The 25,138-nt window shown below is 52.7% G+C and overlaps 2 protein-coding genes across 5 annotated transcripts in view; one reads left to right on the top strand and one right to left on the bottom strand.

The window, feature by feature from the left end:
- The window catches only part of Cdh23 (cadherin related 23), a 386,464-nt gene that overhangs the window by 277,846 nt on the left and 83,480 nt on the right, over nucleotides 1-25,138 (top strand). For all 4 annotated transcript variants that reach the window (XM_021205124.2, XM_021205122.2, XM_029542203.1 and 1 more), the window contains exons 24-30: nucleotides 1,487-1,706; nucleotides 3,199-3,351; nucleotides 4,678-4,791; nucleotides 6,647-6,795; nucleotides 19,389-19,449; nucleotides 20,575-20,723; nucleotides 24,574-24,709. In XM_021205124.2, the coding sequence (XP_021060783.1) occupies nucleotides 1,487-1,706; nucleotides 3,199-3,351; nucleotides 4,678-4,791; nucleotides 6,647-6,795; nucleotides 19,389-19,449; nucleotides 20,575-20,723; nucleotides 24,574-24,709 (982 nt within the window). The remainder of the gene's footprint in view (nucleotides 1-1,486; nucleotides 1,707-3,198; nucleotides 3,352-4,677; nucleotides 4,792-6,646; nucleotides 6,796-19,388; nucleotides 19,450-20,574; nucleotides 20,724-24,573; nucleotides 24,710-25,138) is intronic.
- Nucleotides 9,533-12,724, bottom strand: C9H10orf105 (chromosome 9 C10orf105 homolog). The gene is made up of 2 exons (XM_021205131.1): nucleotides 12,463-12,724; nucleotides 9,533-10,137 (listed from the first exon to the last, which is right to left on the bottom strand). Exon 2 carries the CDS (start codon nucleotides 10,130-10,132, stop codon nucleotides 9,746-9,748), a length of 387 nt encoding a protein of 128 aa, XP_021060790.1. The 5' UTR covers nucleotides 10,133-10,137; nucleotides 12,463-12,724; the 3' UTR covers nucleotides 9,533-9,745.

Below are 25,138 nucleotides of genomic sequence, written 5' to 3'. Positions count from 1 at the left end.
GACGACATGCAGCAGGGAACACAGGGTCGCTGTGGAGTTTGGTGTGTGTGGTGTGGTTTATACATGGGACAGTGGAATCACTTGTTCCTGCTCCAAGAATACCAGGCTGTTTCTCAGGACACTAGAGTACATGACCTTCCTGTATGAGGAGGTTGGCCCCTGAAAATGGGGATGTTCTCCCGAGCCCCCAGCAGGTGGAGCCTCCGCCTCGAACACAGCGGCCAGTCCCCAAGGAGAAATTCCCAAAGGATGTGGGAGCAAGAGGGTAACGGATCTCTGGGGGCCTCAGAGACAGGAGAGAAAGAGAGGCCTGGGGCAGATCTTACAGAAGTTGCTCAGCGCTACAAGGAACGGCTGCGAGAACTGGGAATACGTAACTGGGAAACCTCAGATTCAGGAAGAGCTTAACTCCATGTCCCGGAGCCCCACCCAGGCCTCAACCAAGAGAGATCCCTGCTGGACATGTAGAAGAACTTTCTTCAGGGATTAGGGGGGGGGCAAATTAAGTCAGAGTGCTGAGCCGCAGCCCTGGAAGGCATCCGAGAAGCATGGAGAGAGGTCGTCCAGTCTCTGCACTTAAACGAGGCTGACGTCCTCCAGTGGTGAAAGCCTTGCTTAACCCACAATGCTCTTGCTCTCACTGTGGTTATACACCTCTCCCCAAGTTCTCAGGTGTGAGCCTGTGAAACTCTCCGTGTACCCTCCTGCTCTGGGGACCCGGGGAGGAGCTTTATCTGACTTCATCCCAAACGAAATCTTCACGAGGCATTAAAGAAGAGCAAGAATAGCATTGATACCTTTTTTTTTTTTTTTTTTTTTGGTTTTGGTTTTGGTTTTTCAAGACAGGGTTTCTCCGTGTAACCCTGGCTGTCCTGGAACTCACTTTGTGGACCAAGCTGGCCTCGAACTCAGAAAGCTACCTGCCTCTGCCTCCCGAGTGCTAGGATTAAAGGAGTGCGCCACCACCACCCAGCTTCACTGATACCTTTTTGCATACGTCTCTCATATTGTAACTCACAACACAGAGAGGAGTTGGTTCTGGAGGCTACAAAGCCACGGTCCAGGAGATGAAAGGGTCCTTAGGCTAAGTGGTACTCCCAGCCGGCATCCTAAGGGCTGGAGAAGACAGGAAGGGTTCTGAGCCATGGCAAAATATAGGAGCCCAGGGCCTACTGGAGGCTGGAAGAGCTTACTAACAGGATACCAGGGATTGAAGGGGAAGACGTGCAGGCCTGGATCCGGTCCTAGCAAGTCCTTCTCACCCTGGTCTCACTCAGTCCATTTAGACTGGAGATCATCTGAGAAGCTCCCAGCTCTGATACCCTGCTGAGTGAGGGCTGCCCTGGGGACAGTGGGCAGGCCCGAGGCTCACAGGGAACAGGGGTGTCAGATGCTCCAAGCTCCGGTTAGTAGGGAGAGGCCACTCCCAGGAAAGAAGTGCCTATCCCGACGCCCACCCCCTCACGCAGCCTCTGCTTTCCCCTAGGTGGTGGCCATTGATCTGGATGAGGGCCTGAATGGCCTGGTGTCCTACCGCATGCAGGTGGGCATGCCCCGCATGGACTTTGTCATCAACAGCACCAGTGGAGTGGTCACGACAACGGCTGAACTGGACCGGGAGCGCATCGCTGAGTACCAGCTGCGGGTGGTGGCCAGTGATGCTGGCACGCCTACCAAGAGCTCCACCAGCACCCTCACCATCCGTGGTGAGGGGTGACTCCTGCTAGGAACTGGGTCTGGGATGGTGTCATCACTGACCGGCCATACAGTGGCCGCTGGGCTCCCTCTCCAGTGGGAAGCCCCACAAAATGTTCACTGAGCTTGGTTCACACCTGAGCACTGCTTTCAAGCCCAGAGCCCCACCAAGGCTCTTTCCCCTCCTAAGTTCCCATCGTAGGAACTACAAAGAGGGTTAAAACCGGCGCTGGGACCCCAGGGTTCTAAGCAGACCTGCCATCTTAGGAAACCCAGTGCTTTTTCAGATGTAAAGAAGATGCCCTGTTCTATGGGCGTGGAATTATAGGGCTTCTCATGGAAGGGTATGGATGGGAAGGGTATGGGGAGAGGGTCGCTAGGAGCCTCCACTCCCAGATTCTTCACCCCATGGGGCCAAATGCCAGTATGCCCACCCTGTATGATGAAATACAATTTCCCATCTGTAAGGGTTTTAGCTCTGAGAAAGATGGAGACGTTGACAGTGTGTGGGTGGAGGCAGGAATGAGCCTGAGGACGTATGTACAGCGCTTAACCTGGCTCTCTATCCAGAGGATGCACGGAAAGAGGCCACTGGGTGAGCCTAACACAGATGCACAGCCTGGTCCTCCTCAGTTGAGACTTGGCATAGCGAGGGTCTCAGAGCCAGCTCTCCTCTCTCCCATGAATACAAGACCCCCTTGTTGATGCCAGGAGCCAGTTTGGGGACCTACTTCATCACCAAATAATCAGTATGAGGTGAACTTCCTCTTCAAAGAGGACCCTCAAAGAACCTCTTCCAAGCTCAGCAAAAAACCATAGATATAGTAACAATGGCCTGTCACCTCTCCCAGTGACACCAACAGAGAGCAGGGGAGGTCATGTCACTTGTTAGGGTCGCCCTAAGCCCCGTATACCCAAGGAGGAGGGGCCAGCTGTGAAGGCTGGACACACAAATATTTAAGGGAAATTAAGTTTTTAGAAGGGATAAACTTCAGAGCCAGCTTCCTGGGATCCCCGAAATCCCTCCCGCCATCTATGATGGAGCTCCCCAAGACCATGGCCCCTCCATTGTATTGCTGTGTGACTGTAGACAGGTAATCCGACTGCTCTAGGCTTCTGTCCTCCCTCCTAGATTGTGGCTGGTAATGCCCACCTCAGAACGATGCTGAGAGGACAGGCATGTCTGTGGACTGTGGGAGACAACCACATTGCTGCAGTTGTTATTGTTGCTGTTGTTTTTGTTAAGTGCCTACTGGGGGTGGGGATGCTGTGTGCTTCTCTCCCTCTGACAGTCGGGTAGTGTGTGAGGGGAGTGCTAGCTCTGGTCAGCTTGAACCTAGATGACTCAGCCACCATATAGGCCTCCTGGATTCACAACCAGACAGCACTGACACAGAGGCCCCCCCCTAGAGCCCACGACCCCCTTGGGAACCCTTGCAGCATGGCCCTGGCCATCTACAGCAGGAGCCAGGGTCTGGGCTAGCATGTCCCTTCAATTTTCAGTGTTGGATGTGAACGATGAGACGCCCACCTTCTTCCCTGCCTTGTACAACGTGTCCGTGTCTGAGGACGTTCCCCGTGAGTTCCGTGTGGTCTGGCTGAACTGCACAGACAATGACGTGGGCCTCAATGCGGAGCTCAGCTACTTCATCACAGGTACGGTCCTTGCTGTCTGGCAGGGACCTGGACGGGGTAGAGACAGAAGCATCGGCCTCGACCTCCTTGCCTCCCCAAGGGCTTGTTCCTGGTTCCCAGGGAGCTTTGAGGCTGAAGGTGTGCTGGGCGTGGGCAGAGGGGACAGAGTGTTGCCTGGGGCTTCCCTTCGCCCCACTACAGGAATGTGGCTTCATCCCTCCTCGGGGACTCATGAAATCTATTGGTTGAGAGGCAGATGGTAGCAAACCCTTCAGTGGATTCGTTTTGGCTGGAACATGTTCAGTAGCGTTGTAGCTAAAGCTGACAAGGCCCTGTCCTGGCTCTCTGGAGAAAGTGAACCTGCCACGGAGGTAGACCTCCGTGGCAAATGACAAACATGTGCTATGGTTGTCACCTCATGAGCTATAACCATTTTCCGCCTTCTTCGATGCCTGACCCACCTGACAGGCACTAGAACACACATCCCTGTAGCCTTCCCATAACCACCTTCTTTCTGCTTATGAGCCATCTGGAGCCACGTCACACATATACATACTACGTGCACATACCTGTACACGTATGCGGTGTGCACGCTACCCTCCCGGATGCCTCTCCCCAGCAGCAAGGGATCCCAGGCTCTGCCCTCCTTTCCTCTTCACGTCCACCTCCTAGCCCGAAGACCATCCCAGGAAGCCATAGCTGGTGAGACGTCCACATGACATCCGCCTAGAGCTTCTGCCCCTAACATTTCCTGCCTGCCCCGTGCAGAGCTGGGTTCTGTCTCTTGCAGAAGACACATTAGACTGGGAGGAACCTTCTGTGTCTTTCCTCTCAGAGGCAAACCATGTAAACAGATCTGTAAAATGACTCTTCCTGCTCACCTGCCTTGAGCCCTTCTAGATTGTCAAGCTCTGTAACCAATTGTTCCGAGTGCAGTACAGTGGCTCCCTCTGCTGGCTAGAGTGCTGTACTGCAGCCTGCTCACACAGGCGGTGTCTCTCCCTCATTGGTCTCAAGAGAGTCCCTTCCCTGGCTCCACCCAACAAGGGGACCGCCATCCAAGGACACTAAGCCCACCTGTCTCCTGTCCGCGTGCCCCTCTATGCCATTCTGGCCCTCCATGAATTTCCACCCAGAGAGCTGTAGTCCTTTCAGCCCCTCACTATCCCCAAAGATGAGGGTCCTGGGAAATTCACACCTCTACCCCAGTCAGGCCTGAGCCATGTGTAAAACGTCCCTTACCCAGGTCAGCTGCTCAGCCTCCTTCCCTGGAGGAAGTAAGAGATGCTAGGTCAACATGTAGAACTCTGCTGAACAGCCTAAGTCTTCCTTCCCTTCTGCCCACAGCGGGAAACGTGGATGGGAAGTTTAGCGTGGGCTACCGTGATGCCGTGGTGAGAACCGTGGTCGGCTTGGACCGTGAGACCACGGCTGCGTACACACTGGTGCTGGAGGCCATAGGTGAGTGCTAGCTGTTGTGCACACTGCCCACGTGGCTGTTCCAGGCAGAGTTCACACTGGGGAGCCAGGCTTAGAGCCAACCCTCCGCCCCCCGGGACAGTGAAGAAAGGCCCACACACTCACAGGGCACTGTGGGGTGAGTGGCTACCCCTCAGTGGTTGTCCCGTGCTCCCAACTATGAAGAAGGGTAAAGTCACTTGCAGGCCAATAAATAGACTCATGGTCACTCTGCTAGAAAGTAAAGTGTCTTCATCTGAAGGTGGCCCGGAGGGGACTAGATTCCATGGCCCGGGCAGAGCCTGAGCATGTGAGACCTCAAAGCCCACCTAGATAGTTGACACACTTCCTCTAAGGCCACACCTACTCTAATGAGGCCACACCTCCTAATAGTGTCACACACACACACCCATGACTAAGTATTGAAACGCATGGATCTTTGGGGGCCAAACGTATTCAAACCACCACGGAGAGGAGCCTAGAAAAGGGGCCACCCTGGGGTGAGTGACCTGCACCACAGCATATGCTCAACTGGGAAGAAAATCAAAATCACTCTTGGTTCCCAGACAACCCAACTGCCCCGCTCCTCCCTGAGGGTGTCCAGGCTGGGACACAATAAAATGAGCAAGAGTGTCGTCTTCTGGGGAGGACTCTTGGCCGCTCGCCCAGGTGGGGCTGTGCTTCCCGTGTCCACCCTGGCTGGCTCCTACAGAGCCCCGGCATGTCTTAGGTTTGAAGGCCAAGCTGATCATGGAGGGATGCTGAACTGGCCAGCCCAGTGTTTGATAAGGAACAGCAATACTTAGTGGGGAACATTTCTTCTAAAGCCTTTATTCCAAAGTTCAGATATTCAGTCTCTTGAGAAATGAGACACCAGGTGTCCCTAAGCTCACATTCTCCTCATCATTGGTGACTGGAGCAGGGAACGCCTGCCCTTGAGGTGGCTGATGCAGGTCCCTCACCCCTCACGGTATCCCGGTTCTGACAGCAGGCTACATTGTATCTCATCCTCTGTGTGGGTCCCGGGCATACAGGCAATGTGATAGATAGAATTAAGGCAATATCAGTGGCGTATCTCTCCCTGCACAGCTGTGTGGGCTGGCTCTGTCCTGCTCTGCTCTCTGTCCAGCCTGAGTCTGAGGGCAGCCTGGGAAGACACTGCCTTTGCAGGGGGCATGGCATACAAAAAGCACAGATGTGGCATCTCTGGTTCTAGGGGTTGGCAGAGCCACAGACCACCCTCCAGCCCCCCAGCCTCTGGGAAGGACCCTTCCTTGCTCCTCCACGTCCTGTGGCCTTGGGGTTCCTTGGCTCATGCCCCACCCTCACCTGACCTTCTCTTTGTTGGTGGTTGGTTTTTGAGACAGGCAATACTCAAATAACTAGTCTCTAATAATCCTCCTACCTTGACTTCCCACGAGGAGCTACAGGCTCGCCCCGTGATCAGAGTACAGTACATTCTAAGTCACTTAATCACTGGTTCAAAACTGACCTCCCTTCAAGATTAATTGTGTCTCCGTAGGCCCCTTGTATGAAATGAATAGTGTGCCTAGGCTCTGAGGATCCGACCGTTCACCCCACCTTCTTTAGTGCCCTGGTTAGCTCAGCTGTGCGTCAGGATGGAGAATCCTGCCTGCCTCCCTAGCTTGTTGTGAAGACTGAATGAGCCAGACAAGTCTCTCCCTGGGACGTGGCATTATGTCAGCCCCGGGGTATCGTTAGGGGTGTTGATGATCCGGAAGGGCAGTGAGCCACCATCCCTTGAGGCTGATGTAGGACAGTGTAACTCTGGCTGTTGGCCTGGCATATGTACAGAGCTTCTAACGCCTGTTCTTCACCCCCCCCACCCCCACCACAGACAATGGCCCTGTAGGCAAGCGGCGCACAGGTACGGCCACCGTGTTTGTCACAGTTCTGGATGTGAATGACAACCGGCCCATCTTTCTGCAAAGCAGCTATGAGGCCAGTGTCCCGGAAGACATCCCAGAGGGCCACAGCATTGTGCAGGTAGGTGGCAGGCTAGGGCCAGGCAGGGCTCTGCTCAGCCCCGAGGGTTCTCATACTCAGTAGCATCATACTATAAGGGGTGGGGACATCAGGGATCCAAGGGTGGGCTGGAAGTCGCTCACACTTCAAGAAAAATGGTCCCTCCTCCCTTCTGGAAAGAGAGAGCCCCAGTCTGTGTTAGCTGAGGACAGGGCCCTGGCTCACCTTGGCCTCCCCCAGAGCCTTTCAAAGCAGTGGGGAAAGGGAAGTAACTCTTTCCTGGAAAGGAATCAAGGAGAGAGAGAGAGAGAGAGAGAGAGAGAGAGAGAGAGAGAGAGAGAGAGCGAGCCAGGGCTCAGCAAGGCCAGAACAGAGCGGCTTTCACGGCTTCTTGGCCAGGCTCCCCTCTTAGAAGAAAGCAAGCAGAAGAAAGAGCTCCTTGGCCCAGTATAGGAGCCACAGCTAAAAGGCCCAGAGGGAGGAGGACCCTAAAAATGAAGCACACCACACACACACACACACACACACACACACACACACACACACACGGGGAGGGGGGGGCTCTCAGTTGCCAGGAGGGAAGACGGAATGAATGGTCCATTTCACCAGCCTCAATGTTTCGGCTCATCCCAAGGGTGAGCCAACTCAGCAGAGATGGGCCTGCCACTACGGCCTGTCTCCTGGCTCAGAGGGAAAAGAAGGGTAGGAAGTTGGAATGTGTCTACCTCCCCGTGTGGGCACTGTCAATTGTCAGGAGAGGCTCAGAAAGCCGACTCTCAGTAGATTCCAGGAAAACCAGAGGCATGCAAGCGTCCAGCATCTGGCTCCAGAAGGGAGGAAATGGATCCCTTCCTCTGGCCTCAGCTAAGAAAGAATTAGAGCCCCCCCACACACACACACACTACCACCATAAGGCAGTAGGGCCCCACCCTTGCTTAGTATCTGCCACTCTCGGCTCACTGATAGGCAGCCCAGAAACTGCAGCCCACCCAAACGAAGGACATCGTAGCAGGTCATGAGGGAGCCTCGTTCCTACATTTTAGCCTGAGATGTTTCAGGGAGTTGAAGAAACAAGCGGGGATGGCGTTGTTCAAAGATGGTTTGGAGAGGAAGCTGGTTTTTCTTCCGGGCCCTGAAATGCTGGTTTCTATGTTTGTAAGACTTGGGTCCACATTCTGGAGTCCCTGAATGACATGGGCTCCCCCAACCCACCCCTCCTCCGCTCTCCTCACTTCTCAGATGCTCAGAGTCTCAGGACACTTTCTCCCAAGCCCTAGAAGTGTCCTGCAGAGATGCACCCCTCCCTCCCTGGGGTCACAAGGACACAGGAGCAAGGCACAGTGACCTTACCTCCATAGCATGCTTGGAGAGCCACCTTCCTTTAGGGCTGTCACAGGGGGCACTGGGAGATGAGTGTGGGTGTTGGTCAAGCTGACAGCTGATCCCTGCTGCCTTAGTGAGTGGGGTACAGCAAGTGCTGGCACAAGATCTGGCTCCCTGCTGCTCCCGGGCTCATAGGGAAGAAGACAGACAAGACTGCGCATGCTGCTGGCCTCCTTGATGCAGATTAGACACAAGAGCAATTCTGGGAGAGGGGGCGGTTCTATTGGAAAACAAAGAAGGCTTCGAAATACTGGTACTAATAAAGCATAAACGGTAAGCAAGGAGGACAGTATCATACAGTTGCCTGAAGTGTCTGGTCAGGATGAGGCTCGAAATATAAATTGCATCTAGTGGCCAGAGGCACACTGTGGCGTGGGTACATCCAGTGGACACAGGAGACAGTGACGGCTCTGGACCAGGTAACAGCAAAACCAGAGATTAGTCCTTGGGAAGACTTGAGTGACTTAACTAGGGTGGGCTCCTGGATCACTTGACTCTGGGACAAGAGCTAAGCATCTCGGGTCCCCTCTGCCCCGTCTTCAAGTCTAAGATGCAGAAGGCCTTGGCATGAGAGGGTGAGAGAAGGGATCCCCAGCTGCCCACACCACACGAGTGGGCCTGCTTTGACCTTTTACTTGATGACGTTGTTGCCACACCACAAAGAGCACAGCTAGTGCCATCCAGCCTTGATCCTCCACCTGTCCTGGGAGGTCTGGTCCATGCCATCTGAGAGGAGGCCCCCTCTTTCCCAGTGAGATGTACTACCACGGCCATGCATCCTCACAGTCCAGGTGGCATCGCCTCTGGTGCTGACAGTGGCTAGCCTCCCACCACGGTGATTCAGCCGCCACCTAGCCTTGGACAACGGCCTAGTTTTTGTTTGTCTGATTTGTTTTGATTTTATCTGCCTTGTGATTTCACGTTTTGCTCAGGCTGCCTTAGATAATCCTCCTACCTCGGCCTGTTGAATGCTGAGATTACAAGTGTGAGCTTCCACACTTAGCACGCAGGAAACATCTTAATCCGTCTTCAGGTCTTCCCAGGCTACCCTGACAGGTACCACTAAAGGATGCTCATGATTTGATTCTTACCAATGCCCTAGTTGGCAACAAATAAGACCCACCAGAAGGGGCAGGAAAGAGATCCCTGGGTCCTTTTCTTTGGGTTAGCCAGATGCAGGTATGCAAGCATCCCACCCAGCTGAGATAGCTGGACCTTTTAGCAGCTGGTTTAAGCTGGATCTTCAGAAGATAAACAAGGCTTATGGAGGACCAAAGAGTGCTATTCCTAGGATTAGTAGATACCTAGCTCCCAAAATGGGTGCTCTAGTGCTCCAAGTAACACCTCAGAGCCCCAGAGTAAAGGTCTAGATGCCTTTGGGTATTTGTCTTTTGATTCAAAGGTCTGTTAATATGCAGAATCAGGGGCCTTCAGAGTCTTCTGGGAAAGGACATAGAGTAGACACACAGGGAAATACTGGGGTGCTTTAGGGGTCCAGAGTATTGGTACCACTGTCCTATGGCCTATGGTGTCAGGTTCCATCAGACAGGATGGTCTTGGGTGAGCCTGTGTGTGGATGAGCACTGTGTCACATCTTGGTGGCTTCAGTCCAGTCATAGTCACCTCGGTGGTCATCGGGGTCCCGCAGAGGACACCGCTGGATAGCAGGCCTGCCTCGTCGGAAGCTGTGCAGAGAACGCCGCAGTGAGCCCAGGCGCTTCCAGAGCCGGAGCCTGGGCTCACTAGGGCTCGCTGGGTGATGTGGCATGCATTCCCGGGCCCCTCGGCGGCCAGGGTCCAGGGCGGTTGGCTTACACAGCATCATGAACAGCAGGCAAGAGGCCAGGAGTAGAAAAATGCAGGCCAGGGCAACGAGGATCGGTACAGGGTCGGCAGCCTGGGCGGAAGTCCCGGAAGCGGCAGGGGTCGTAAGGAAGGTTGGAGGGCTAAGGAGGCTGGAGCCCTCTGTGTTCATGGTGCCTACAAGGGCAGGACAGAGAATCAGAGTGGAGAAGCTGCATCCCAGACAGGGACAAGTGAGACTTACCTGGAGCAAGCCAATGGGGGTCTGTACCCGTGGCTTCCCTCTGCCATCCCCTACCCCTCTGCCATGAAGAACGCGGGATATAGAAAGCTTTCTGGCATTTTTATAATCAGTTCTCAGCAATTACCAGACAGCCTTAAACTTAAAAGCCCTAAGAGTCAGCAAGCCACTTAATGAATCAGGCACAAGTCAGAGTGTGCGATGCTAGGCTGGGCTGGCAGGGCCCTAGCAGTAGCCTAAGGTCGAAATGAGATTTCTAAACCAGGGGTAGTGGTGTGTGCCAGTCGTCTCAGTACTCGGGGACAGGGGGTGGGGATGGGGGGGATAGGAGTTCAAGGCAAGCGATGGTGGCATTTGAGACCAGCCTGAGCTACGTGAGACATAGAGATGGATGGATGGATGGATGGATGGATGGATGGATGGATGGATGGATGGACGGACAGACGGACGGACGGATGATAGATAGATAGATAGATAGATAGATAGATAGATAGATAGATAGATAGATAGATTTTCAGATATCTGCATGCCTGGCTTCTCATGACATGTCAGTTTCATTATTGGCTTCTCTGATACTCCCCCCCCTTTACATAGGGCACTGGCCCCAGATGGCCACACTCCCCCAGGCCCACCACATATGTATTTCACCTGCCTGGATCCAAGGCTACTTCCTGATGCAGTCTAGCCTGCCTCCAGGGAAACTGAGGCCCAGCATATGAGGCCAAACCCATGCCATACAGGCAAGCAAAGGATGAGATCGGGTGTTCCGACTCCTGTCCCCCTTCAAGCCTCCGGCCCTCTCTGAGCCCAGTGAGTCACTCAGACACACCTGGGAATAAAACCCATGAAGAGTTGACAGAGTGAAGGCAGAAGCCTGCCCCGTAACCCTGTGGCCGGCTGGACATTTCTGCATGGGGAATGCCGCAGATGGTCTGCGTAGACAGAGGACCAAACTAAACTGGACAGTTAGTAGCGGAGCCTTGGTGTGGGTGGTATGTGGTAGGCAGCTCTGAGAGGGGCCCTGGCTCCCCCACAGCCTAGGCTGATGGCCCATGGGGAGCAGAAATTTTGCCCAGACTTCTCGAGCTTCTCCATGAGGCAGGCAAGCTTTTGCTTTTTTTTTTTTTAAGACAAACATTCCTGCCTTCTCATTGGCAACATTGTTTGGAGCACAGAGGAAAAACAGATATTACAAAATGCTAGACAAACTTGATTCCAAATGAATTTTCAAATATTAGACCTGAGGCAGGAAGAGAAGACCTTCCACTCCCCCAGTTTACTTTTTATCTCCCTCGGGTTCTAACACCAAAGCCAGGCCAAGGGGAGACTATCCCAACAAGGCCCTCCCTGCAGCTGTGGGAAATCAGGGAGCATGGCCACCCAGCGCCCCCCGCTGGCCTCCTAACTAGAGCCCTTGTCCCACCTGGGCACTCACCAGCAACTCCGAGACCTAAGTCCTGGCTCCTGGGCACAGCTGACTGAGGGCATCCAGTGCTCTCCACCCACCCGCCACCAAGCCCGTGTCCCAACCCCTCCCAGCCCTTGCAGCTGCTCCAGGCTGGAAATTCTGATGCTTGTCTAACGGCTGAGAGCCTCCACCCTCCAGGCCTCAGGCCTGGAAAACGCTCCGACTGAGTGGGCAGCATCCATAGATCAGCCCTTCCCGGCATCTGAGTTGGAGCACGGATGGCGTATACCCACTGCCATCCCCGGTGGAGAGAAAGTAGCTGCCCCTTTGGCTCTCCTTGGCCCCAGTAAGGCTCTAGGGCAGTCCCAGCTAAGGCCTGCATCCTACCAGCTCAGAACCCAGAGATGCGGTGAGGCTACAGGCCCCAGGGCCACTTCTGCACAGATACCGGGAGACACTCTGGTGGCAGTCTGTGACGCTGGAGAGCTGGAGACCAGGCCCAGGAGCTTGAGGCCAGCCTAGCTGCCCAACCGGGATTCCCCGCTGCCAGCCAGCGAGAACCGTTGGGTCCAGAGGGAATTCTCCTGAAGACCAAGCAAGGCGCCCCCTTCCTACTGGAGCCTTCCTCTGAAAGCAACTCTCTACACACTCTTTCTTCCTTAGAATCCCAAAGAGAGTGTGGCCTTAGCTTAGCCGTTCCCCTTTACTGGACCTTATTTCTTTTCTCAGAGTAATAGACGGGACTCCCTGAATCTGAGCACACCTTCACAGCCTCCCAAGTTTCCAATAATGGTCTCCCCCACTTCTGACACTGGCTTTCTCTATAGTCCTCGGCATTGACCTCTCGGCCTACCCTTGGAGGTCTGTATTCTCAGTGGCCAGGTTTCCCAGTTGTCCCGGGAGATCTGAGACACGTACCAGCGGGCGGGCGGGCTGTGATCCTATGTTGTGCAGCAGAGCCTGCGGCAGACTGACTGGCTTTCCCCGCTGCTTTTTCTCCTGGACCTGGTTTTGTCGAGAGAGTACTGGCCTCTCTGGGGGAGGGGACAACTGGGAGTGTAGAGGTAGCAACTGAGTGGGAAAGAAAGAGAGAGAGGCCTTCTCCTGACTCACTCTAGCCTGTCTCCTTGGAATCCTCTCACGTGCTTGCGGAAATGCTGGTCAGGGCAGGAGCGGGTTTAACTGCCTCTTGGCCTGGGGCTTCCATCACCTCCCCTTGGAAATTTGAATGGTATGGTCGACTATTCAGTGCCTGCCAGCCATCAGGTTACCAGGGAGAGGGTCTATAAGCAGAGAGACACGGGGTAGTGGGCCCTGAAACCCCCAAGGCCTCCCCTGCAGGGTCCCTAGGCCCTGTTTTTTCTGGATTCTCAGAAAATGTCCCTTATCTGGCTGTAGAAGTGAGTGCCATTTTTCAAATTTCAACGTGCCTCAGACTGAGAGACAGGCCATTCACAGTGTGAGGGGGTACCAGGTCCTCTCCAACCCTCACCCACACCCCTCCCTTCTTCCCAGAATACCAAACTCCCCTGGCAACCAACTGCCTGCTTAGGAGCCTAAATATTGTGTGGCTTGCCCATCAGGGACTCTACAGTCTCAGAATGCAACATGGTGGTAATCACGACCACGTCTAAGACCTATGGCCGGCCCTTCACCATAAAATAAAGCCTGGTCTCCCAACCCCGGAGTGGGCAAAAGCTTTCCCGTGTACTGTTAAACATGGAGGGAGCCTTGGTGACCCAGCACCATCCCTCCCAACAGGTGGCAAGACTGAGCTCCAGGCAGGGACAGACTGTCCAAAGTTATCCCACAAGTCAGTGCTGAGTAGGAACCCGGTGTTTCTTAATTAAAGGACAGGTTCTCAGCAGGGCAGTGGTGGCACACGCCTTTAATCCCAGCACTTGGGAGGCAGAGGCAGGTGGATTTCTGAGTTCGAGGCCAGCCTGGTCTACAGAGTGAGTTCCAGGACAGCCAGGGCTATACAGAGAAACCCTGTCTCGAAAAACAAAAACAAAAAAACCAAAAAGGACAGGATTTCTTGCCTTAGACCAGTGGGAGTGGGGCAGTCTGTCTGCTGACTTGATGGGTACAAGCAGGATCCCTCTTCCGACTTTTTCCCTAAAAGAGTGTGTCCAGTAAGTGAAGATAAGGAAATTTGTATTAGAACTTTGAGTGGCATGTCACAAAAACCTGATTTGATTGATCACCAGAGCAGTCGTGGGATGACCCACAGGATCAAGGGGAAATAAAAATGGGGACAGAGCTGGGCTCACAGAAGATCGGGGACCAGGGATCTGAAGGTTTCAATGCTGTATGTTGCACGCGTCTTTTATCCGTGCCTGCTGAGGGTCAGCTCAGTCTCTCACCAGAGACTGGCCACTCAGTCATTTACATCTCCATTCAGCAAATATATGAAAAGCCAGGTGTGGCGATGCCCTCCTGTAATCCAGCATTTGGGACCTAGAGGCTAGAAGATCAAGAGTTCAAGTCCAGCCTGGACTATTTGAACTCTAATCTCAAAGCAACAACACAAAAGCAAACAACCCTGCTATGTGCCAGAGAGTAGTACCATGGCATTGCACAGAGCCCTTCCTCTTGTGTGGGGTCAGTAGAGGGAGACAAGAACAAACATATTCACTCAAGGAAGAATAGTGGCCTCAGACCAAAGAAGTGATTTACCCAAGCCTATAAAGATTAACCAACGGCTTTATTAGAGTTACATACAGGATTCAAAAATTACTCAAAAACATTTGCGTCATCAAAAGGCTCGCCCCAGCATGGGTCATGACTACAGAAGATGTAGTTTCCTGCCTGATTTTCTAGCAACTCCACCCAAGAGTCTTTTCAGTAAATACTGTCCACTGGGGAAAAAAAAATTCCTGCCCGGAGCTGACAGCAGCCATAATCTATGCTATAGATATTAATCTATATAATATAAATGCATGGAGGTTATTTGACAGGCACATCACATCTGCTAAACAGAACAACCACTGTGACCTTGCTACTGGCGACTATGACCTCCTCAGCCACAAAGTTTCGCCCTAATTTACAGTACCAAATATGAGTTCTGCCCCATGGCGTGGGCCTTAAATCCAATAGGAAATCACCTTCAACAGCTAAGACACTATTGTAACAGAGGGCACATTTTGCAAAGTGTATGCATGTATAGAGACATACATACAGTCCACTATTATACCAGAGAGGACGTTTGTGCCTGGTATGTAGTCCATGTAGGGTCCATAACAGAATAAAATTGTGATGCTTCTTTCTTAATCGCCTGCACAGTGCCTTCCAGCTCTAAACAGCCAGCCAGCGAGGAGGGAGCTCCCGGCGCAATTCTAGGTTGCTTTCTTCAACAAAACTATGTAGTATCTTCAGCAATCAAGACGTTACCTTCTAATGTTGGCACACAACCAGTAGCAGTCACAATGGCCCATTTGATGTGGGGGTCCCGCGGGGCCTCCCTGCCCAGCAGCCTCTCCAGCCCTGGGATAATTAATTAGCTCATAGTCGTATGGCTTCTGGGCATGCCCTTTTGTACCTACACGGTACGCCTTTCTTCAGACTCCTGTTACTGTTATTCCAGATGCTTTTCCAAAGCTGTAAGACACAGATGGGCTTTATGCAGTGAAACGTTTCCGCAGAGGGTGGCCATGATCCCTGAACGCTCATCTCATTCCGCAAGTGGCAGTGCTGCAAGCGAGTGCTGGGGTTTGTGTGGTTCGGCAGCTAAGGGGACACCCGAAGAAATTAGCACGGTCCAGTGACACGTGGTAGGATCTTGTCACTGTGTCACTGACGTTCTCAAAGCAAACAAGCAAGCAGACAGCAACCCAAAGAGCAGTATTGGGCACCACATCATGGTTGGGGGCTCTACCCCATCTGACCCTCCCCCCCATAATACACAGTCATTCTCCATTAACTGCCCTATGCCCTCATCCTGGGGCCCCACCACCATGGGGCTGCCATGTGCTTCCCTGCCCAGCACAGGTTTGGTGGGGCCCAGCTTGCGACTCTCGACTGGACTGGTAGTTACGTGTGAGTGTTATCACGTTGTCATTGCCCACGCTAAAGGACAGACTCTCTGGCTCTGGTAGGTTCTGTACCATGGTCATTAGCCATCAGCCACAACTGGTTACTGAAAAGGTCCCCCATCTGGGTGAAGTTTTTGATACAGAATCTCATTCTGGAGTCCAGGCTAGAACTTGCAGACCATCCTAGCTTTAAAATTGTGACAGTCCTCCTGATCATGCGTGCTATACAGGGATGGCAGGTGTATGCCCCCACTCCAGCCTGGTGTCCCTTCTTGAAAGGGGGAATGAGTACAGCTTATTCTGAAAGGATCATTGCCCGCCCGCTGCTGCTTTTATCTGTCTCTTCTACTCTACCCTGTCGCTTGCTCCACCTCTCTTCTCCCATAAATCCTTCCAGAAGCTCTCGGGCATAGCGTCTGCCCTTCCGGCCATATTTCCCCTAGTGCATTTGGCTCAACTCAAATCTTACCGCATTTGCTTTTTAATGACCTGGCCAGTCCTTTTGCTCCGACCCCTCTCCAATCCCCTCGTCTTGGCGTTATCACCTTACAAAACCAGTTTCCATGTTGGCCTAAATCACTGGTTCTCAACCTGTGGGTCACGACCCCTTGAGGGGCGTCTAACGACCTTTCCATAGGGGTCACTTAAGGCCATCGGAAAACACAGATATCTGCATTATGATAGTCATAACAGTACCAAAATTGCAGTTATGAAGCAGCAACAAAAATAGTTTTATGATTGGAGCTCACCACAACATGAAGAACTGTGTTAAAGGGTCGCAGCGTTGGGAAGGTTGAGAACCACTGGTCTAAATCTCTGGGATTCACCAGAGCCTTTCATACTTTGTAAAGGCCACATCCCACCAGGGAGCTCAGTAAAGTGACTCAAGCCCCACAGCCACCCCTAGGTGAATCAACTCCTTTTGTAACTCTCTGGTAAACACAGTACTCAAAGCCACAAACTGGCCATTAGTCACCACCTCCCACATACCCAGTTCCCATAGCAATACTTGTCACTCCTCCTCGACCCCCCTGTCCCTACTAGCCACGAAGACCTTAGTCAGATGTAACCCAGTGTCCCTATTGGCTTATACCAGCCAGTCCATCAGGGACTTGCTTCTCTCCTATTGGCTCAGCTCGTGCCACCTCAGCTCAAGGCGGAATGGACGGATGGCTACATCACTAGTTTCTTATTGCGGCCCAGCTCACACTTTCCCCATCCTTCTCTTTCCCAATGGCCTCACAAGGCAGCCTGAGAGAAGCTCTTTTATTATTTGTTTCAAAGTCTTTCCCCTGAGGCTGGAGAGAGGTCAGGGTGGCAGAGCACCTGTGTCTCTTCCAGGGGCCCTCCCTTGCTTCCTAGACCCCATATATGGTCACTCCCAGGCATCTAACACCCTCTTCTGGCCTCTGCAGGCACTCATGGCATATCTGCATACATATGTGCAAAAATAATAATAAATCTCTCCCAACTCCATCAGTTAGAGACTGAGGCGTCCCTGATTGTCATTGTTTATTGGACTGGGCCATAATTAAGGTCTCTGCCTGCATCCTGAGTCATAGATTCCCCCCTTTTCTCTGTATTAAAGATTGATACCCCACTCCTCCTTACCCTTCCATTCTTTCCAAGCCATTGCCTCCCAGGAAACCAATTTATCTCGGCTCTAACTTGCATTCTCTCTCCCTGGCATCTAGCCAGCTATAGGAAGCAGCCAGATAGCTCCTCCATCTCCCTTTCCAGCATTTCTCCTGCCAAGCCAAAGGCTGTCTTGAGGGATACCATCCGTGTGCCACTTTCCTGTAGTAATTCCCCCCTCGCAATGGCCAGTTCTTTCTGGGTTGCTGAGCCTCAGTTGCACGCCATCACCCACGGCAGAGGCCATGCAGCTGCTGCAGTGACTGTGTCTAGAGCACCCCTCAGAGGGAGCAGCCTCGGATAGACGGCATATCACCCACGGCAGATGCGTTCTGCTGATCCCGCTCAGGTGCTGTCTTAGTTATTTTCTCATCGCTGTCATAAACGCCCTAACTAAAGCATCTTCAGGGTAAAGGGTGCATTTTGGTTTACTGTTTCATTGGGATACCAGTCCATCCTGGCAGAAGGCAGGAAGGATGTGGTGACCGAAGCAGGAGGTTGCCTGGTCACACTTGCATCTACAATGGGGACATGTGGGACGGGGGTACCGTGGAACCAGGAGGAGCTGGTCCAGAGCTGGAGCGGTGTCCAGCCCCATAAATCTCATCTTGAGAACCATAGGAGTGAGGACCACTCTCTCCCCTACCCCAAGCCTGCATGTCCAGGGACATGTAGTCCTGTGCCTCACACCTTTGTCCCAACCAGAAGAGGTCCCATAACGCAGCCAGGTTAAACTTCCTCTCTCCTTATAAGGTCATGTCCAGCATTGGCTGGAATTCCTCCTTATGCAAATGAAGCATTCCCAGCACCTTAGCCTCAGCCAATGAAAGCCTCTATCCACTCCACAAAGGTTTAAATAGCCTTTATTCTCCCCCAATTAAACAAGCTGCTCAATGGAGCCTGCTTCTCACAGCGTTCACTGGTTGCCTGAGGTCTCCATCACTCCTGGCCTTTCTTGCCTCCTCCTTCATCCCCCCAGAATCCCCGGCCACAGAAGCAGAGGGTGAATGGGAAGTAGAGGCAGGCTATAAGGCCTGAAGTCCAGTCCCCAGTGACACACTTCTTCCAGGGTGAGACACTGCCTCCTAAAGGCTCCACAACCTTCCCAAACAGGGTCACCATCTAGGGACCAAGCCCTGTGAGTACATACAGTGCATATTGACACACCGGGACCACCTGCGGGGAGTCAGACCTTTACTTGGGGTGATTTAAGGCTTCTATAGTGTCAGGGAATTTGGGGTAGAAACATCCAGGATGGGCAAAGGTCATTGGCTGAGGGCTTAGGGTATGGAAATGCCTCAGTAGCCTGGGGAAGCATTTCAGGAATCTCAGGTGCTAACTGAATGGGTTCTGATCAGGAGAAAGGGAGTTGAACCTGACTCGGGGTCAGGGGGCTGAACTCCCCAGGCAGGGTCAGAGAAGGGGAAGCCCTGCCCATGAAGGGAGTCCTCCATATTGCAGTCAATGGTAGACTCCAACCTTACTTAGTAAGTCAACAGGGGAGCATTCCACGTCCAAATCGCAATAGGTACCAATTCTGTTGCAAATTTTTCCCCAGGGTGGCATATACCAACATCTCCTCATCCCACACAGGGTACTAATGACAAAAACAAATGATTCCACCCAGTGCTGCCTTGGCAAACCAGTAAGTTTATAGGAGCATAGGTTACTTACAGATCATGGGAAGCCCTTCAGCAGAACTGTCTGAGGGTCGGCCAGGGAGCTCCAGGGACACAACTTTTAAACATCTTCACCCAGGCTAGAGTAGGCTTTTCAGTGATGCGGCGGCTGCTTCAGAGTCACCCTCATATTGGTCCTAAGACATCAAGAGCCTCACTGGTAAGGGAGTCATAGAGGTATGGAGTGGCCTTGTTCAGCCTGGGCCAGAGAGTGATGATGTAGTGTCTCCCATGGACTTCCTGTCCCTCGTGAGAAAAGGATGGAGTGAGTGGTCCTGGATGGGGCCACATAAACCACAGATGGTAGGGTATCCTTGTGGATAATAAAAAGGATGTACACACATGCCTGGGGTCAGGTATGAGAGACTGCAAAGACAGCTCTCCTCCCTGCGTTGGGGTTAGGAATAACTCCACTGTCTCTTCTCCTTCAGCTGAAAGCCACGGATGCAGACGAGGGCGAGTTTGGGCGTGTCTGGTACCGCATCCTCCATGGTAAGTCGGCTGCTGCGTGATAGGAAGAATGGTCGCTGCCCTGCAGAGACACTTCTTTCTGACTAAGCAGAGCAGATGCCTAAGCACTGTATACACAGGCTGCAGCTCAGGGAGAGAGTGGGGCCCCTGACTGTTTACACTAAGCTGAATATATTCTAAGCAAAGAACGGTATGCTGGCCTTGTGCCTAAGGGCTCCACATGCTACAGTGTTCCCAACGCTGACACTGTGACAGAGAAGACCTTGGAAGAAGACCTTGGCATCCCCTGGGAAAGTCATTGGTGATTGACTCCCCTGGGTCCCCCTAGAAACACGAGCCCTCCCCTGAGCTGTTCACCACAGCCAGAGCATGAAACGCCACTCACCTGCTGGCCTGCAGGACCAGGGGTGCAGCCACCCTGCATGAACTCCAGGGACCAAGTGTGGATAAGTGTGGAGAGAAGTCAAGATCATGGGTACCAACCCGGCCCAGTCAGGTCTACTACATCCTAGATTCACTCACCCACGGACAGTAGGGCTTGGGTTCACCTGAAGCTTCCGTATCCCCAATAGAAATGGAAGTATGGGGATAGGGTTAGACCTTAGGCTTCGTATGAGGAAGAGGCAGGTGAGCTTCAGTTCTATGTCTTCCTCTCTTAGGCCATTGTGGGCTTTAACCAAATTCCCAAGTGAAGGGATGTTTTTCAGATGGTAATACAAGTTAAAATCCAACATATTTGAGGCACAGAATTGTAAATCCTTTCAGTTAGGATAGATGATAGAATACTTTATCTACATTACCAAATATGGTGGGCTGGGTGTTATAAGTGTATATCATACCTTACAATTTACGCAATTGTTATAATTATGTTCAATGTGCATCTGAGAGGAAAGAGCCTTTTCAATTGGACAAAAAGGGAGAAATGTAGCTACTTATTTAAAGGCTATGTGTGTAGCTTTCACTTAAGAACATAAACCGTTGAGGTGAGTAGCAGCCCCATGCTGGGATTTATTAATTAATAATTAATTCAACGCCCAACTCCTGTGGGCAGGACCAATATGCCATAGGACCTGGAATTCACTGCCTTCTATCTCATAAGCATCCTCCTCCTAGTCCAGCCCCTGCATCTCATGTGCCTCTCCACAGGTAACCATGGCAACAACTTCCGGATCCACGTCGGCAGTGGGCTCCTGATGCGAGGCCCGAGGCCCCTGGACAGGGAACGGAACTCGTCCCACGTGCTGATGGTAGAAGCCTACAACCACGACCTGGGGCCCATGCGGAGCTCTGTCAGGGTGAGAGCACAAACTGGGGACTGGGGGAGCAGGTTTCGCCACTGACTGGCATGCAGGGCAAGGAATTTGGTGAGGAGACCAAGGGCCTAGACCAGCCAGCGATCTTGGATTTGTCATTTCGCTCCATGCCATGGTTTCTCCATGATACTCATGTGTGTCCTAAGGGAGGGGAGAGGAACTGTCACTGATCCATCCCTTATAGACACCCAGCTCTCCACAACGCACTGAGAACCCTCCTAGACGTAAGCAGAGAGGAACAGATAGCAATATTGCTTTGCAGATGAGGAGATGGAGTCACAGAGAAGTGTCCAGAGGCAGGAGCAGACTTGACACTATGTGTGTTGGGTCCAACACTGTTTCTCTTGAAAACTGTTCCTAAAATTCTCCCACCCCATTCCCAGCTGCCCTATCAAATGCAGTCTTTGCACACACCCTTGCCAGGCAGCCGAGGCCAAAGGACCTTCTCTAGTGGTCACACACACAGAGGTCTGCCTCCTGTCTGGGTTGTTTAATGTTCACCCCTCCTCACCCTCCACACACATGGAGCAGCCCATAGGCCCCTTCCCCTAAAGCCATAGGAAGTGAGTCAGAACCCAGAGGTCCCTGCCGTGGAGGAAGGTGGGAATTCATCAGACAGGGACGCGTACCCAGGCCTGAGTGTGGCTGAGTCAGTGGAACCTCTCAGCCCAGAGCAACTGGCTGTTTGCTGGGACTGGAAACACTGAGCAGGCAATACCTGGTCAGCTGTCAATCAAGTCCCTCAGGGATGCTTCCCCTCATGTTAAGGATGGATGTCTCCAACCAAACTCGGGGCCCCATGCAGATCTGTCAGAGCTGGGCCAGCTCTGAGTTTCTAGCTCCTTGCTCTTGTCTCAGAGAAGACAGGAGAGAAAGTTGGCTCCCGACAAGCTCCCCCTCCTCCCTTAAAGAGCAAATGAATACCTGTCCAAGTGGATACAGCAGAGGGATCAGGTCCCTGGGACCCTTAGAGAACATGTTGATTGACAGAGATTTTCTGGGTATGTACCAGGAAGTTGCCACAGTAGTTTTCCAGTGTGGCAGGCTCTTATTCACATGTTAATGAGCACGGCCTGGCCAGTGTCTCCCCCCACCCCCCCTGTAAACTCACATCTGGTCACAAGAGTGGCTGGTATCAGTGAGGTTCAGGCTGGACCCCTGGACTTCAGGCTTCCTAACCACGGCCTGCTCTGTGTCCCCTCCCCTCCCCCACCCCCCCACCCCTGTTTCTCAAAAGCCTGATCACTACGTGCCATTTCTAGCCACCAACCTTGTTGTTAAACCGAGTTCTTTGCAACATCCCAGGGTGTAAAACAGATCAAAGGCAGGCTGTGTGCAACTACAAGGTGGTGAGGCGCCCCAGCCACAGCCTTGGGCCCCTTTATATGCTCCTGCCCTCAAGACCCAGAGGAAAAAGAAATTGATCCAATTCTGAGGAAGGCCGTGTGTTACACCCATTCTACAGATGAGGAGACTGAGGCAGAGAGGAATCAACCAACTTGGTTAGGGTCCCATTATGGTATGGGTAGAGCCAGGCTTCACCCCAGGCAGGTGGTCCAGACAATTCTCTTACCTCTACACTATATGATTCCTGAACCACCGTGCCTAAGAAGGGTTCTCGATGCCCTGACAAGCGCTACATCCCCAAAGAGTAACTTTAAGAATTCAGGTGCTGTCCCCTGGCATGGAGATTCGATGGCCACTGCAGTTTAGAGCCTCTGTTCTCCTAAGAGAGTCAGGAGAGCTGGAGTGCTTTCTGATAGCAATGTGAGGACGCTGGCCAGGCCCAGTAAGCTGCAATCCCCACTTTAACAGCTGGCAACAGTCCCCGTGAGGGCCAGGAAGTGAGGAAGGAAATCTTCCTTCTGGATGCTGGGCATCTCTGTGTGTACATGCCCACACGCACAGTGTATACACACATCTGCCCTCTTGTCCCCGTCAGAGGGTCGGGCAGCCCTGTGCAGACGCTCCGGACAGAAAGCAGTCTGGCTCCGAGGCACCTGGCAGCGTCCTCCTGTTCGGCAAGAGTTCAGCTGGCCTGTACTTCCTGTTCAGCTGTGTCTCTCAGGTTCACAAACCGCACCATCTTTCCTCTTGTCTCTACTGTCGAAAGCAGCCAGAAGTGTTGAAAGCCTGGCCACATTGTGGCAAGCTACACTCCGCCCCTCTCCTGTTCCTCTCACACTGTCAGACTGACAGCTTCTTCTTCTTCCCTTCCGTCCCCCAGAAGGCAAGGTCATTAGAACAAGCAGACTCCGGAAAGGGAAGGCTTGCAGTTTGAAAAGATGGATAGTTAATTTCTGTTTACATAGAGTTCCCGAAATTTGCCCATGCCAATTCCCCTCACAGCCACCACACCCAGGATCTTCTGCAACAAATTGTGGGCGAAGCCAAATTTAGAAGTCTCCCCACTACACACTGCAGCTGCGAACCGAGGTGGATCCTGTCGTTTGCATAGTAGATTCTTGATGTCTGGACATGAAAGGCGCTGGCGTGACAGGGCTGCGGAACCTCAGGGCAGTGGAGTAGCAAGCCCTCTGTGAGCACCCCCCTGGCCACCGCATCCATCTTCTCCCCTGGCTTTGTCACCCTTCCCACCCTGAGTCATCCAGTAAATTCCCTGCTAACCTAGAGATGTGTGTGTGTGTGTGTGTGTGTGTGTGTGTGTGTGTGTGTGTATTTGGATGTGTGTGTGTGTAGTGTGTGTGTAGTGTGTGTATGTGCGTGTTCTTTAAAGGGAAGTTTCAAAGGTGGAGAAAAGCAACAAGAACATCACACACACACACACACACACACACACACACACACACACACACTGGTAGGGTCCCCAGAAAGCAACTCCAGGATAAGGATTGTCATGAAAGTCATTAATAACTTTCCCCAGTAAAGTGTTAGAGGGTGACCAGGAAGCCCTGGCGGAGATTGCCCTCTGTTGCGTTGGGAGCCCTGGAAGGAGTCAGGGATCAGTACCCCCACCCCGTTATCTGCCATGGAGTGGCAGTCTTTAAAGGGCTGTTGTGTGAGGGTCACAGGACCCAAAGTACAACCACTTCTGTCCTTGTTACCATCGTGTTATTTTCTTGAGTCTCACCTAAATGCATTTTGGTCTTTGGGTGGAGTTTGTTTTCTACTGATGAGACAAAACACCATGACCCAGACAGCTTATAAAAGCAAGCATTTCATCTGAAGGCTAATGATTCCAAGGGGCTAGAATCTTTTACCATCATGACTGGGAGCCTGGCAGTAGGCAAGCATGGCACTAGAGCAATAGCTAATCTGAGAGAGAAAGAGAGAGAGAGAGAGAGAGAGAGAGAGAGAGAGAGAGAGAGAGAGAGAGAGAGAGAGAGAGAGAGAGAGAGAGAGAGAGAAACACAAGAACTAAGCCCACCCCCAGTGACACACTTCCTCCAACAAGGCCACACCTCCTAATCCTTCCCAAACAGTTCCACCAACTGGGGACCAAGCATTCAAACATACAAGCCTAGAGGGGCCATTCTCATTCAAACCACCACACTCACTGTCTTGTGGTTTGAATATTTTGTCTTCCTAACCACCTCAGGAGTAGTGTGGCATGAACCATTAGTGACATTACTATTTCATGCTGGAGAAACTTGACCACCCCAAAAGTGCCACTGGTAGTCACTGGTCCCTACAGATCGGTGCAGGACCAGAAAGGTGCCTGAACAGCCGCCTCAAGCCAGGTCCTGTGTGAGGGGCCAGATTCAATGGGAGAATAGGCAGGACTAGGCCCCCCCTCCAGAGTGAGCAGGGGCCATACCCTGGGATGCCAGTCTCCACTTTTCCTGAACTGAGCCCTGGCATGTCTCTGCAGGTGATCGTGTACGTGGAAGATGTCAACGATGAGGCCCCCGTATTCACACAGCAGCAGTACAACCGCCTGGGCCTTCGAGAGACGGCAGGCATTGGCACCTCAGTCATTGTTGTCCGAGCCACTGACAGAGACACTGGTAAGGCAGGTGGGGGGTAGGGGTGAGGGGAGCCAGGGATGCCACTTCTCAGAGTGACCCTCCTATCGCCAGGGCTCCTGTCACCCTTAGATCTTCCATGCAGCCAACACCCAGGCTCAAGAGGGCCTCCTTGCTTGCCGTTCACACCGTACAGATGCCCAGGCCCCAGAGGATCAGTCAGGGAAGTTATCCAACCTCTGATGGCCAGAAGAGAGTGGAAATGTTTGCACACCCATATCAGTCATCCCGGGACCTAGCAGCACAATGCTGCTAGCCTTTTGCAAGGACAGGGGAAAGGTAATAGAGCCGTGTCACAATGCTAGCCTAGACCTAAGCCTCCAGTCAGTTGCCACCTTCTACTGCACAGGGGATGCTCAGAGCTCGGCACTTGCAAGCCTCCTCACAACCCATCCTTCCCGTAGGGAAGTG

Source organism: Mus pahari, chromosome 9 (genome assembly GCF_900095145.1).
Source record: "Mus pahari chromosome 9, PAHARI_EIJ_v1.1, whole genome shotgun sequence".
Classification (NCBI taxonomy): domain Eukaryota; kingdom Metazoa; phylum Chordata; class Mammalia; order Rodentia; family Muridae; genus Mus; species Mus pahari.
Note: the sequence above shows the minus strand (reverse complement) of the source record. Positions and strands in the feature narration are given on the sequence as shown.

Coding starts and splice junctions, on each gene's coding strand:
- C9H10orf105 (XM_021205131.1), bottom strand. CDS start 10,132: ATGAACACAGAGGGCTCCAGCCTCCTTAGCCCTCCAACCTTCCTTACG.